Genomic DNA, 15,638 nt, shown 5'->3' with positions numbered 1-15,638 from the left:
TTAGATATTTTCACTGTCTCATGTATCTATTTTTAGTTCCTATGCTTCATTTTCAATCTTTCTATCAACTTCTTTTCCTCTTCATTAATCCTGTTATTTGCTCTGTAATATATATAATTCAAATACTGAGTTCTCAGCTTCAGTTATTATATTTTTTCTCTTCTAGAATGTCCATTTGACATTTATACATCAAGTTTTGGTGTAAAATTCTCCATCTTGTTATTTCATCTGTTTCACCTTCATTTGCTAGAACATATCAGTCATGATCATTTTATAATTTTTCTTCTCTTTTTTTTAATATTTATATTTGAGAGAGAGAGAGAGAGAGAGAGAGCGAGCAGGGGGAGGGGCAGAGAGAGATGGAGCCAGAATCTGAAGCAGGCTCCAAGTTCTGAGGTGTCAGCACAGAGCCTAACATGGGACTTGAACTCACGAGCTGTGAGATCATGACCTGAGCCAAAGTCAGATGCTTAATTGACTAAGCCACCCAGGTGCCCCAATCATGTCCTCATTTGCAGCACACCTGGGTGGCTCAGTTGGTTAAGCATCCAGCTCTTGACTTCAGCTCAGGTCGTGATCTCATGGTCATGAGATCGAGCCCTATGTCGGGCTGAGTGTACAACCTGCCTGGGATTCCCTCTCTCCGGCTCACTCTGCCCTTCGCCACTGGTTCTCGCACTAAATAAACAAACAAACAAACAAAAAACATGTAAAAAAATAAAGTCCTCATTTGCTAATTCCAATCAATATCTGAATACAATATCTGAAACATATTATTTGTCATCTATCAGTTTCCATTGTCCAGCTTTTCTCTCAGATTTAATCATATGGTCCTATCTCTTAGCATCAAGTCATTTTTAATTAAGTGCTGAACCCTGTATATTAAGAAATTTTAGAGAATCCAGAGACTATGTTTCTCCAGAGTAGGCTCACCCTGACTTTGGCCAGGCAGAGTAGAAAGTATTCATCACAAACTAATTAGGGAATGAGCCGATTCAAGGCTGGGTTGCAGTTGTAGCAGGCTTCAGCCAGCCTCAGTTGACCATGTTCCTACCTCATAGCCCTCCAGTGCTTCCAACTGAAAGCAGTGTGCACTGAGGGCCCCTCCTCAGCAACATGAGACCGCAGAACACTCTGCTTTTCCAAAGTGTGTGGCTTAGCTTTAGCATTCTGCCACGCAGTTTCATAATTTGGCAAATGTCTTGAGGAGGAATCAGCAGTGTTTTTAGTTCTTTTAGATCTCCAACATTGTCACTCCAACCTCACAAGTCTGCCAAAAGCTCTACCTATTCTGCTATGTTCAAACACTCTCAGCTCTACATGGGCTGAGATCAGATTTTTTCAGCCTCTTGCCCATAATCCAGACTCAGCAAAAGTCTGACCATTTTCCCAAGTGAAAACAGACTGCAGGTTGTCAATTCACATCTCCAAGTTTTCTCCTCTCTGGAGCCTCAGACACTGCACTACTCCTTGCTACAACAGTTCTGATGGCCCTACACAAATCTGTCTTTGTAGATCTCAGCAGTATTATCAATGTGTTCAAGCTCTTATCTGATGTAAATTTTCTTGCCCTATTTTTTTTTCTTTATATCCACATGACTACTTATCTTTGTATTCTTTTTTTTTAACGTTTATTTATTATTGAGAGAGAGAGAGAGACAGAGCATGAGCATGGGAGGGGCAGAGAGAGGGGGAGACACAGAATCCGAAGCAGGCTCCAGTCTCTGAGCTGTCAGCACAGTGCCCAATGCGGGGCTCTGAGCCACTCAGGAGCCCCATCATTGTATTACTTCGTAGGGGTGATTTATGTCTAACTTTCCCTACTGAAACATAAGTCCCAAGAGAATAAGGGCCTTGCTTTATCCTCAGGGTAAAGCCAGATTGAATATTTCCTGACCCTGGTATCCTTCCTCATTCTATCATGCTTCACTTGCTATGCCTATTTTTGTGGCTATATTGCTTTTCAGTATGAGAAAAGAGAAAAACTAATTCTATATGTATTCTTAGTCAAAAACTCTTAATCCCCCCTCTTCATATTTCCTTACTTTCTCCTCAATGAGAGAGGTAAATTAGAGATATAGTCACTTTAGAGATATATAGAGATATAGTCCCCCCTCTTCATATTTCCTTACTTTCTCCTCAATGAGAGAGGTAAATTAGAGATATAGTCACAGTCATTCCTCTCAATGCCCAACTCCTTGTTTTAGTAAGTAGACTTTCCCTCAGGCTCAAAATGTGCCTTCTACAGCAGGCTAAAGACCTGTCTGTCTCTCTCCAGGCTCTCTCATATCCTCCATTCTGATTATGCTGCAAACTATGTCTGAGTCAGGCCACAATTCTCCATGCAATCAATGGGCAAATATATTGAGAATCTACACTGCAGGCCCAACTGTTGCCTGCAAAGGCGAAGATTTAAAACACAAAGTATAAAGGCCTCCACTTTGTACACTTCCGGTGCAAAGGTCAAGATTTAAGAAGCAGAGTATAAAGTCCTCACTCTGACTGTGGTCCCAATCACATTCTCCAATCCAGCTTTTCTAGAGCCATGAACTTAGAGAGTCACTGTATGCTCATTAATGAGATAGATTTTTTTTTTCAAATTTTTATTTAAATTCTAGTTTGTTAACATATAGTATAATAATGTCCAAGAGTAGAATTTAATGATTCATCACTTACATACAACACCCAGTGCTCAACATGACAAGTGCCCTCCTTAATACCCACCCATTTAGCCCCTCTGCCACCCACCTCCCTCCATCAACCCTCAGGTTTGTTCTCTATCGTAAAGATTCTCTTCTCATTTGTTTCCCTCTCTCTCTCTCTTTTTTTCCCCTTCCCATATGCTCAAATGTTTTGTTTCTTAAATTCCACATAGAAGTGAAATTATATGGTAATTGTCTTTCTCTATCTGACTTAATGAGGTAGATATTTTAATCTACAATTGGCTCCTATCTTTCTTCCTTGATTAGAACCAAAGAGAGATAGAGAGAAGGGTTATTAATTAGGAAACATCACCAGTGTCTAAGGCCTAGGGATTGGGAAAGAAGTTGCCCAAAACAAACCATGTTTAAAGACCAATCACAGAGCAGGCCCCAGCTCACCTGGTATGTACATTTACTGTATTTTGAAATAATAATTCACTATAACTGTAGGAGATTAATAATTCTTACAAAACACCTGCAAATCTTATAATCATATTTCTATAGCTATTTTTTAGAAAACATGTTATTTACCCAGAGGCACAAAAGCTTTTCTGCTAACAAAAATCTAAAAGAACTATGATTATTTGATATTTTACATTTTGTGAAATGCAGCTACCTAGTAGAATGTAATAACCAATAGTCCTCTGATGGTAAATGCCACTAAATAATGCCACTAGCCTCTGATATAAAAAATGTAGCTGTTCTCATCAATCCTCAAGGCAACAGATTCAGAAAAATAAACAAATATAAAACGTTTTAAATGCCATTAAGTCATAATAATACAGGTAAAGCTGACTATGCTCATCATATTTTGTGCATCCTACAGTGTGTTACTTCTGAAACCCTTATAAGACCACAAGCTCCTTAAGAGTAAGAGCTCTAGAGAACCCAGAAGTGGGCCCAGCAACATATGGCCAACAAAACAGATAAACATATGGGAAGGGAAGCAAAAATAATATAAAAACAAGGAGTGGGAAAAAACATAAAAGACTTTTAAATACAGAGAACAAACTGAGGGTTGCTGGAAGGGTTGTGGGTGGGAGGGATGGGCTAAATGGGTAAGGGGCATTAAGGAAGACACTTGTTGGGATGAGCACTGGGTGTTATAAATAGGGGATGAATCACTGGAATCTACTCCTGAAATCATTATTGCACTATATGCTAACTAACTTGGATGTAAATTAAAAAATAAATAAATAAAATTAAAATTAAAAACACAATAGAAGAAAAGAGTAAGAGCATGGACTTTTAAAAAGCAAAGTTTAAGCCCTGTTTTGTTGTCTTCCTAATGCTCTAAGATTACTTTTCTACTAAGTTGTAGATACTTTTCTCCTAAGGTTTAATAGCAAGAAATCAATTTGTATCTAAGTAAAATAGATTTGGGGGTGCCTGGGTGGCTCAGTCAGTTAAGGGTCCACCTTTGGCTCAGGTCATGATCTCACGGTTTGTGGGTTCGAGCCCCGCATCAGGCTCTGTGCTGACAGCTCAGAGCCTGGAGCCTGCTTCAGATTCTGTGTCTCCCTCACTTTCTGCCCCTACCCCACTCATGCTTTGTCTCTGTCTCTCAAAATAAATAAATGTTAAAAAAAAATTAAGTAAAAGAGATTTTAGTTTCTCTTATAAAAAGGTCACCCAGGGGCACCTGAGTGGCTCAGTCAGTTAAGCATCCCACTCTTGATTTGGGCTCAGGTTCGTGAGATTGAGTCCCATGATGGGCTCTATGCTAATAGCACAGACCCTGCTTGGGATTCTCTCTCTCTCTCTCTCTCTCTCTCTCTCTCTCTCTCTCTCTCTCTCTCTCCCCCCCACCCTTGCTCACACTCTGTCTCCCAAAATAAATAAATAAACATTAAAAAAAAAAAAAGGATCACCCAGAATTTGGATATTTCACTTGACTCTCCAGGTTTTACCTGGTTATTTGGGATTCTGCACATGAGTTCCTAACTAGCTGACAACAACTTTTTGTCCAGAGCACCACCTAATATTACTGAACCATGGCATGGTATTTTAGCTCAACCTGCATCAGATCATACCACTGAATACCCAACTGCACCCACTGAACTGTTCAAAACTGAGAGGCAAACATAGACTACCATAAGTGGGAGAGAGGCAGGGGATGGGGTTGAGACCTTCCCAGATCTCAGAATAGATGCAAAGTTCAGGAATGAATGACTCCACTGGAAATATCAGGATGACACCAAGTTTCAAGAACTTACCAGGCCAGTTTCGAAACAAAAATCTCTTACAGGTATTAGAAGAGGATGCGAAGGGAAGGGAAGGGAAGGGAAGGGAAGGGAAGGGAAGGGAAGGGAAGGGAAGGGAAGGGAAGGGAAGACCCACTGCAAAAAGAGCAGAGCTGTTTGCAGGATTCAAGCAGAACCAGATTCACCAGAGGCCACTTTGGAATATCTGAATAATAAGCTGGGCAGGTAGCGAGGAAAATGCGCAATCTGTGTTGCATTCTATAGGTGCCAAAACTAAAAAGTATGTGCAGGAAGCATAAGAGCCAGCACCTGGAGAGGAGGTATCTGAACTGACTTGAAACACCAAAGGAAATATTAGAGAAAAAGAAGCTCTTGAAGATTTAAAAATAAAGGATGATTGAGAGTTTTAGCAACAGTACAAGAATGGATTTTGGTCTTTGAGCAAGGCTGAAATATACCACAAGCTAGAAACCACCTGGAAAAAAGTACATAAAAAGACTATTCTACAGAATGGAATACACTATAGACAACGGGGCTCGTTCCACTAAATTATCCATAGGAAGCATTTACAGTCAGTCAGGCACTGGTTTCCAACCTCAAGCTCTATGACTGGCCTGAGGCCCAAGAAATACAGAATTCTTCTACTAAGGCACTTAATTCTAAAAGAAAAGCAAAAACCTGAGGTTATCAAGAAACCCTAAGGACAGATGAGTCTCCTCAGACCCGAATATCAAATATCGGCAGCCAACACGGAAAGAGGCTGAGGTGCTGCTGACAGCTCTGAAGCAGTGGACATCAGTAGGTCTCCAAGCTGTGCCCTTGGAGGGAGGGACGGAGGCTGCCGCAGATGGCATCGATGCTCCCCACTGACCCCATTAAACCAGTCCCAAACTGACAGGGGCTCACACACACCAGCAGGCTCAATCCTAACTGGTGCCTCCAAGTTCTTTGGTATGACATGGCCACCTAGGGGTTCCTGGCCCTGTCCCCCAGAACTGTTGGCACTATAAGCAAAGTGCAAGTATAAACGGAGAAAGAGCGATGCCACGTGCTCTCTCACAGGACATCATTTTCCAGACTATCGTAAGTATCTGGTTCACATTCCAGGTTAACTGTTGGCTTGAGAAGGACAACCTGTTTTGAGGACTGCAGGTGGTTAACTTTGGAGCTATGGGCCATAATAGAAATGACTTAAATAACCAGTCGCAAAGGGCACACCAGCGAAGGGAAGGCTCATTATCTCCCTCTGAGAGGACTCAAAGGGTTCCATGAGAAGAAGATTATAGGAACAGTTATTCTCCTTTCTCTCTGATCCTTCTGAATCTGGTACCTGCAAAGCTAAAATAATAAAAACGGACTCAAGGCTGGGAAGCTGCTCATTCAGTTAACTTAATAAATAATAGGATTAAAGCTAGCAGGCGGTAAACCTTCAGAATTCAAAACATGTTGATTGTTTTTTATGTGTCCCCCCCAAAAGGTGAACCACTGAGACAGGTGTCCACCTGCCCTGCCCCGCCCAGCAGCACAGCTCGGACTGGCTGACGATCCAAAGTGAAAACCACACTAATATGAGGAAGGACTAGACAGAGTAGTGCATGGGCACAGGAACTAAGGGGTTAAATGGATCAAAGGTCTCAGGTGAAAAAAGAGCAGGCTCAAAGAGGAAGGGGAGACTCTTCATCAGTGCTCTTCTGAACTGTGTAAAAAGTACAAATATTACTTATTCAAACTCCGAATATTAAATCATAAGTAAAAAAATAAAATAGAGAGTAGCAATCACTATGTGAATGTAACATTACCTGAACCTGTAATATATAGAATCTATAGCTGTTTGGGCGGCAGTGAGGAGAGGGGATACCAGTGTGTGAAAACAGGTAATAACACAAAGACAATAAAGACCCATGGGAATAGGTCATGCAAAACCAGATGACCTACACTGCTTCACTGCCAACTATACAACAGTTCAGATGCAGCTTCCTTAAGTTTCCTGCAAGTACAGGAATAAAAATCACAATCATTATCTGCTTCACAATGCCTCACAACCAATGGTGCAAAACATTAACCCATTGTGCTAAAGTTTTGGGGACAAATATCAAAAGCCATTAACAACCTCATAAAATTATGTAAGTCATCTTTTTTTATTTTTCACATAGATGTTTGCTTTCTGAAAACTGTCACGGTAAAAAAAGAAAAAAATAACTGCTGAGAAAATTAAGACCTTATAGAAAAATTGTAAAAGCCACTGAAAATATTATTATATTCATAAAAATAAACAACTAAAACAGCATGTGAAGTTAGGCATTCAATAACATTTTCCACTTATAGTGAAGACTGTATTATGAATTTCCATTTTCCATCTCCCACACTGTAGAAACCTTTCAAGAGTCTCTTCCTCAAGCACCCCATTCCCCACTCCTAGCAGTTTCAGCAATATGGATGATTATTTAAAACACATTTTGTGGGGCACCTGGGTGGCTCAGTTGGTTGAGTGTCTGACTCTTGATTTCAGCTCAGGTCATGATCTCAGGGTTGTGAGATCAAGCCCAGTGTAAGGCATGGAGCCTGCTTGAGATTCTCGTTCCCTCTCTCTCTCTCTCTCTCTCCCTCTATCCCTCTCCTGCTCATTCATGTTCGTGCTCGACTGCAAAAAATTTTTAAAAAAATTTTTAATAGTAAAAAAAATATATATATATATGTATGTATGTATATAGCTAAGCTACAGTAACCACTTATTTATCAAATACTAATCTAAGTGTAGCTGTGAAGGTATTTTGTGGATGTGGTCAACACCTACAATCAGTTGACCGTAAGTAACAGAGATTATTGCCAATACTGCATATGGCCAACCCTCAGCCAAGCAGTCAAGGGCCTTCATTGCCAACTGAGGTTTGCCAGAGATGTTCTGCCTCAACACTACAACATCAACTCCTATCTGAGTTTCTAGCCTGTAAGCCTGCCCTACAAATTCCAAGTTGCCATCCCAACAATCATGTGAACCAATTCCTCAAAAAATATATACCATGTATCTCCATCCTATCGGTTCTGTTGCTCTGGAGACACGAACTGATCCATCCATGTTCAGAGAGACTTTTTCCGTGTAACTCTGAATGTCAGTATCCCACCCCTTTCCAATTTACTGATCCTGCTTCTCTCAGCCCCACCCACAGAGCTCAGCTGGCACCCTACTCATGGAATCCATCAAATACAATTCTTGGAACTGGGTTTTCTTTTCCAAGGTTTTAACAACCTCTATACCTTTACTTCTCTTTTTCTATTCCTCAAGCCCTTCTTTTTCTAATGACTAGAAAAGAACAACAACAAATATAATTGGCATAAACTAAGATGAAAATTCTTATAATATACAGACATACATTGGCATTACAGATCCCTGCATTAGGGAAATTTCAGATTGCAAAAGACTGCCTAAGAGTCATAGTTCTTTAAATATATGTTCCTAAAAGTGAGGTAAATTTTAAAGTGGCATTTTTCATTCCAGTATGGAGTGCAGAACTGTTTCAATGCAATCAGAACTGCAATAGAGAAATAGAAGTTAAAAGAAAAGTATAATTTCGTTTACAGAAATCAAATTCTTAATCCAATACACAAACAGGCTTATTTTAAAATCCAAACATCCTATGTATGGAAAACTCCATATTCAATGATGAACCATAAACTTCAGGGTTCTGGAAGAATTGTCTAGTACAATATTTCAACAGTATTTTTTAATGCTAAACTTTCAAACTACTCAGGTCCTTTAAAATCAAAACATTCCAGTGTTTAGTCAACTGGAATCAATGCCTATTAACTCAGCCTCATAACTGCACTAAATAGTATAAAGAGAAACACTAAATATTTAAAATAACAATCACATCCTCACCTCCCACATCAACCTGTAATCCATATTTTCATCCAAGTCTTCAGGCATTCTCTTCTCTCCAGCAAACGGTCCAAACTTTTCACCCTGGGTAGTGATGATTACATTGAAAAGGAGTTAGTACAATAATGAAGTTACTAACATAAATGTATTTCTCTTCTGGAATTTTTTTTCTCTCCAAACCTTCATGCCCAATGATTGAGACACATTTAAAGTATTAAACAATTTACGCAACACAAAATATTTACATATTTAAAATCCAACTTAATCTGTTTTTAGCTTCAGAGCCTGAATCCACAACACAGGAGCCAACATAAAAGGGTTAAATTGCACAACATTCAAATTCTGACAAGGCCTCTGGCAAGTGGTCTTAAAATGACAAGCACTGAGTTTTGCCTGCCTTGAGAGACAAGCCCACCAGGCAGAAAATCACCTGGTTTCCATAAAAATCATAAATTCATCCCAATTATGAACAAGAAGGAAGTAGGCTTGGCATTCTCAGAGGAAGACTGTTCATAAATAAAGTTTAAATTGCCCTGCCAATCTCTCAAACAGCCAAGGCAGCACACTGTGCACCAGTTTCTCAAAGTGCAAGCTTTGAAGCCCACCTGGCACGAGAATCAAGAGCGACGCTTGTTCCAAATTCAGAATCCTGGGCTTACTCAAATCAGAATCTCTGGGAGTTGGGTGTGGGGAGCTGCATTTTGACAAGTTCCTAGGTGTAAAGCACAGGTGGCTGGCCCCTGCACTTACTCGTGAGGCAGGTTCCAGGGTAAGAGACATTGTTTTCTCAACTAAGGCAACCAAAGCAGACTGGAGAGACTTGGAGTGCGGTTGAGTTTGTCCAGCCAGACAGTCTGTAGAAATGTGTGCAAAGAAAACATAGAGCCTCTGTGAGAGTCCCCCAAATCTGCCGGTGCCTATTCTTCAGTAGAACCATCCCTTCTTAAGGGGAAGAAAAATCCAACAAAATCTCCAGGAGAACTTCTGATAAATGCTGCTGGAGGGAAAAACAACCACCAAAGCAATGTTTCGAGGAATATAAATTACTTAATGAACAACAGAAAACCTAACTCTGGAAATAGTAAAAGGTTAAAGCTTAAAAGAATTACAACTCACTAACCCAGCCCCTCATCTTACAAACAAAGAAATGAGATCCTGAAAACCTACAAAAAAAAAAAAAAGGCAGAGGCCAGAAGACCTATTCTTGAATGTTAACTTAAGGACAAAAAAAAAAAAAATAGTACACAGATTGCTCAAATCAAGATTATAATCCTAAATAACCCAAGCACAAACACACCAAAGACACAGGGAGACTGTTATTTATAATAACAGGCACCTGGGTGGTTCAGTCAGTTAAGCTTCTAACTTTGGCTCAGGTCATGATCCCATGGTTTGTGGGTTTGAGCCCCATGTCAGGCTCTTGTGCTGACAGCTCAGAGCCTGGACCTGCTTCAGATTCTGTGTCTCCCTTTCTCTCTCTCTCTCTCTCTGCCCCTCCCCCACTCGTGCTCTGTCTCTCTATCAAAAATAAACATTAAAAAAAAAGAAAAATGTGTATTTATAACATAGTTAGTGATATAAAGTTCAGTGAGCAAATTTCAGAGGCTGGAAGCCAGCCCTGCTTCCCCAATCCTTCCAGACCTCACTAGCCACTTCATACTAGCATCACTTCTCAGGCAGACACAACAGCGCCAAAGATGCTTTCTTTTAAAAACTAATCGTTTTTCACCTCAACGTGGGAACTTACCAGTATTTAATGGCAGTTAAGAAAAGCTGTATCAGAAATGAAAGAAGAGGGGAGGGGAATTGATATATACTGAACTACTACATGCCACACACCAAATAATCCTATGTGGGAATTTCCCCATTTAACAATGGAGGACACTGAGAATCCAACAGTTTAAATAACTTGTTTGATGAAGGTCAATCACCTAGTGAAGATCAGAGAAGGGATTAGGTACCAGCGGTTTATTCTGCTCAGGCACTGTCCACTCCACCACACCACCACTCAAAACCCTGACAATGACTGCATGACCCAATGCCCAGGCTGGCTCACACCTCCCTTCTCACTTTCCATTAACTACAACATTTAGCAGACATGTGGGCCATGCCTTGCTCATGCAGTCACTCAATACATTGACTGTTGAACTGAATGAAGAAACTGACGGACTGATGTTAAAGCCAATCTGGAAGGGGCGCCTGGGTGGCGCAGTCGGTTAAGCGTCCGACTTCAGCCAGGTCACGATCTCGCGGTCCGTGAGTTCGAGCCCCGCGTCAGGCTCTGGGCTGATGGCTCGGAGCCTGGAGCCTGTTTCCGATTCTGTGTCTCCCTCTCTCTCTGCCCCTCCCCCGTTCATGCTCTGTCTCTCTCTGTCCCAAAAATAAATAAAAAACGTTGAAAAAAAAAAAAAATTTAAAGCCAATCTGGAAGACAGACCAAAAAATAAGGTGTGCTTTTGGTAATAACTTTGAGGATTTGGTATTAATGCATGTAGTTCATTCATCTTTTCACTCCGTCTAGTCATGTATTAGTGTTTACCAACCATTGCAGAAGGTAATAATCTAAGTATACAGTTTCTAATGCAGCTGACCTAGCCAGTCAGCTTCTCTCTGCAGTACAAATTTGGAGGGAAAAAAACCTGAATCCATCAATTCAGCAGTGTTCAAAGGACTGAAGAGGAGACATAGAAACCCAGGTAAATGTACTGGAAATCAGTTTAAAAGACTGCTTGGATGCATGTCTAATAAGATTATTAAAAGACTTAGTGCTTTGAAAATTCAAAATAAGAATCAGGACTCTGAATTTAAAGCCTCACTATTAATAATGAACTCTATCATAAACTCAATTATCAAACTATGATAATACGGCTTTCTGGTTTTTCTTCAAGCCATAGTAGGAAATACGTTTTGCATCTCAGCTTGGCATATTCACACATACACATAGAAACACAGATATAAAACTAAAATATAAATTTCTTAAAACAATACTACCCTTACTCTGTACAACACACTCCAACATTTTATACTCTACTTTACTTCACTTTTTAAAAAAATACTGGTTCTCACCCAATAAGTTAATCTCACAGCTCACTAATGGCTTGCTATCCAGTTTGAAAAACACTGACACAAAAACATACATAGGAGAGGTAAATTTGTAAGTATGCCGTGAGTATGTTAGCATGATCCGATCAAATAAACCTGAGTTTCTACAGCTGAAAGATTACAAAAATGTAGCGGCATCTGGGTGGCTCAGTCAGTTAAGCATCTGACTTCGGCTCAGGTCATGAACGGACGGTTTGTGGGTTGGAGCCCTGTGTCAGGCTCTGTGCTGACAGCTCTCTCAGAGCCTGAAGCCTGCTTCAGATTCTGTGTCTCCTTCTCTCTCTGCCCCTCCCCCGCTCGCTCTCTGTCTCTCTCTCTCTCTCAAAAATAAATGTAAAAAAAACCTTTTTTTAAAAAGATTACAAAAATGTAAATAGCCAACTCTTTGTTTTTTATTTTAGAGACAGAGAGCACACATGCAAGCAGGGGAGAGAAACAGAGAGAGAAATAGAGAGAGAAAGAGAGAGAGAGAGAATCCCAAGCAGGCTTCATGCTCAGTACAGAGCCCAACACGGGGCTCAATCCCATGATCCTGGGATCATGACCTGATTTGAAATCAAGAGTCGAAGGCTCAACCAACTGAGCCACCCAGGTGCCCCAAGATCATATGAGATTCCTGTAAATAGCCAACTCTTAATTATCCATAGTACTTGTGATATGAAACACTGCAGATAATTAAAACAATTTATATTTGACTTTAGATGAAAATTTTGTACTTACTAGACTACCTCTCACTCTGAAGCTTTCCCCTAAGGATCTTAGCAACTGCTATCCACCCCTTCTCTAACTCCGTGTTCCTTGTTGTTTCTACTATGCAAACAGCACTTTCTTATAATTATAATTTTATTGCATATCCTGCTTTATTCGCTAACCATTTCCCATGGGAATTCTAACCTAAGAGTAAGCCTCTTCTACTTCAGTGGGCTTCAAACCTGCTTGGGTAAAACACACCTGTGAAAGGACGATTTGGGGTACACACCCCATATGTATGTGATTACTTTCCTTTTAGTTGAACCACATGAAATTGCCAATATTTGACCATTTCCAACCTGTGAAGTGAAAATTTTTCATATGATTCATTATAATACAAATTATATATACATATGCATATATATACATATGTGGGATTCATAACTAATGACAGGAAGGAAAGCAATATTTCAAACTATCTTCTTGAGAATTTCAAAATTTTTGAGCCGACTTCTTGTCATCACTGGTTTTACTCTCTGTGATTAAGCTCCTGAAGATCATTAGCAAAAGGAAAACTGTCAGCTCCCCCATTTTTTTGCTGTACACGTATGCCTACATTACTGATGTTACCTTCATTGCAAGAATTTTCCTAGAATTCTTCACTTCAAGCTCTTTCAGGGGTCACTATCTCCAATGCTTACAAGGTCAGGCAGGAAAGCAGCAGAACATCAGACATCCAACAACAAAAATGTAAAGGACACATTGGGAAGTGATTTGGAGGCAAGCTGGAAGGGCATGCCCACGTAAGCTTTTCCACTCCAACTGAGTGTTGCTATATCACAACAGGAACCTAATGTTGCTACGTATCCACAAATTCTTTAGAGAAGCTGACAGCTCAAATGCATACATGAAATGACTACTTTTCTCTGCTGGCAATGAATTCCAAGTTTTCAAAACTCTGAAGATCAAATAAAATGTAACTGCAAGACAAATTCAACCTGTAGACAGCAAACTTTCCAAGGCAAACTCACCTCTCAGACTGGTCCAATGCCCAGCCTACAACGGTGCTTCTTTGTTGCTTCTAAATAAAGCAGATAATTAATCTATTCAATTTGCCACCCACTGGACTAGACAATAACTTTTTTTTAATTTTTTTTTATGTTTACTTATTTTGAGAGAGAGAGAGTCAGAGTATGAGTGGGGTAGGGGTAGAGAGAGAGGGAGACACAGAATCAGAAGCAGGCTCCAGGCTCTGAGCTGTCAGCACACAGCCTGACTCAGGGCTTGAACTCACAAACTGTGAGATCATGACCTGAGCCAAAGTCGGATGCTTAACCGACTGAGCCACCTAGAAGCTCCAACAATAACTTTTAATAGACAAAAAAATGTATGATTACGAATATGGGCTATTTTTTCTCATTTTGCTTGTATTAGTAAGAAGTTGAAAGCAAGATTTACTGCAAATATCTCTCTTAGAACAGTGGGAAAAGCAGTAGCTGAGACTTCAAGAGATCCCAAACCTAATCCCTGCTCTGCCATTAAAATAGGATGTGTCACAGGGGCACCTGGGTGGCTCCTCGGGTAAGCATCTGACTTCAGCTCAGGTCAGATCTCACACTCTGTGAGCTCAAACCCAGCATCAGGCTCTGTGCTGACAGCTTAGAGCCTGGAGCCTGCTTCAGATTCTGTGTCTCCCTCTCTCTGACCCTCCCCCATTCACGCTCTGTCTCTCTCTGTCTCAAAAATAAACATTAAAAAAAAATAGGATGTCACAAACTTCTGAACTTCAGTTTCCTCACTTATAAAACTTAGGGATTTGGGGTAGCTGATTTCTAAGATTCCTTCCAGGTCTTGAATTCTACTAGAAAGAGCAGCCTCCAAAGACCAAATCTGAGAATCAAAGAGAACAATTTGAGAATCAAAGAGAACCAAAGTGTAACTGATTAAAACACATTGGTAAATTCTTAATGACTGCCTGAGAAAATTAAACCTTGTTTGCCTTCATTAGAGGGTAACAACTTGTTAAAATTAATAGAGAGAAAGAACTAACATTTTGCCCTACCTTTTCAATAATACCCTAGTTCATGACAACCAGATAACAGCAAATAATGAGGGAAAGCTCTTCTTTACAGAGGAATGATAATTTATAAATAAAGGAGAACTGTTTATTTGAATGAATCACCATTTTTAAATTTCTAATAACGTAACTGATTCAGGCAAGGATTATCAATGGATAATGGCTAAGACCATTAGGTAAAAGGTTGATAGTGAAATAGGTACTTATACAGTGTCAGCTCACAGATAACTTATTAAGCACAAGTCCCTTTAAATGGAAAAATTACTAACAGTGTTGGCATTACTAACAGTGGGAAAACCAGACATTATACACCCCCTGCCAAAACGCAGTCTTTAGTAAACCAACCTAGCCCTTCATTCCCCAGTGTCCGCCATAGGAATGTAAGAGGGGTGTTTGCTGAATTCTCCAGGCACCTCCAAGGGTGAAAGGGCAAGAGAACACACCCAGACCTCTTCCCCCTTGCCCTGTCTCTCATCCAGCACCTGGGAAGATCTGTGCTTCCTAGGAAGAAAGCACGCGGTTAAAACACAGATGAGAGGGAGGTGGACACTTCGTGCAATTCCTACTGCTTAAAACGGCACTATTTACTACAATGTCAAAAGTATCCTGAGGGTAGAGAAAAGCATTTAATATGTCACTTCATTTAACAGAAAAAAAAAATGGTAAAATAATCTATACCCCGCTTCCAGACTCAAAGAAATACAGAAGACAGAGAAACACATTAAATAAAGTCCTGGGAAAACAATCAGATAAATTCGGATTGTGAGATACTCTACAATTAGCCTAATTTCTTCAGAAAGGGGAATGGGAAAAGGGAGACTGTTAAAAGATTTGAAAGACCTAACCAAATGTAATAGGTGGTCCCTGATTAGATCCTGGTTCAAAACAAACAGCTATAAAAACACTTTGGAGACAACTGGAGTAGTTTGAGTATGGGCTGGAATTAGATGACATTAGGAAATTACTGTTATTTTTGCTGGATGTTA

At 40.1% G+C, this 15,638-nt stretch overlaps 1 protein-coding gene across 5 annotated transcripts in view; it reads right to left on the bottom strand.

Moving 5' to 3' along the window:
• PRDM5 (PR/SET domain 5) overlaps positions 1-15,638 on the bottom strand; it is a 206,874-nt gene that overhangs the window by 176,083 nt on the left and 15,153 nt on the right. For all 5 annotated transcript variants that reach the window (XR_002072245.2, XM_019418733.2, XM_019418742.2 and 2 more), the window contains exon 2: positions 8,784-8,867. Coding sequence is in view for 4 of the 5 variants with exons in the window: in XM_019418733.2 (XP_019274278.2) it covers positions 8,784-8,867 (84 nt within the window). In the remaining variant the exon portion in view is untranslated. The remainder of the gene's footprint in view (positions 1-8,783; positions 8,868-15,638) is intronic.

The sequence above is a fragment of the Panthera pardus genome, unplaced genomic scaffold, assembly GCF_024362965.1.
Source record: "Panthera pardus isolate Hobbes unplaced genomic scaffold, ASM2436296v1 HiC_scaffold_13, whole genome shotgun sequence".
In the NCBI taxonomy this organism is placed as follows: domain Eukaryota; kingdom Metazoa; phylum Chordata; class Mammalia; order Carnivora; family Felidae; genus Panthera; species Panthera pardus.
This window is presented reverse-complemented; position numbering and strand designations above follow the sequence as displayed.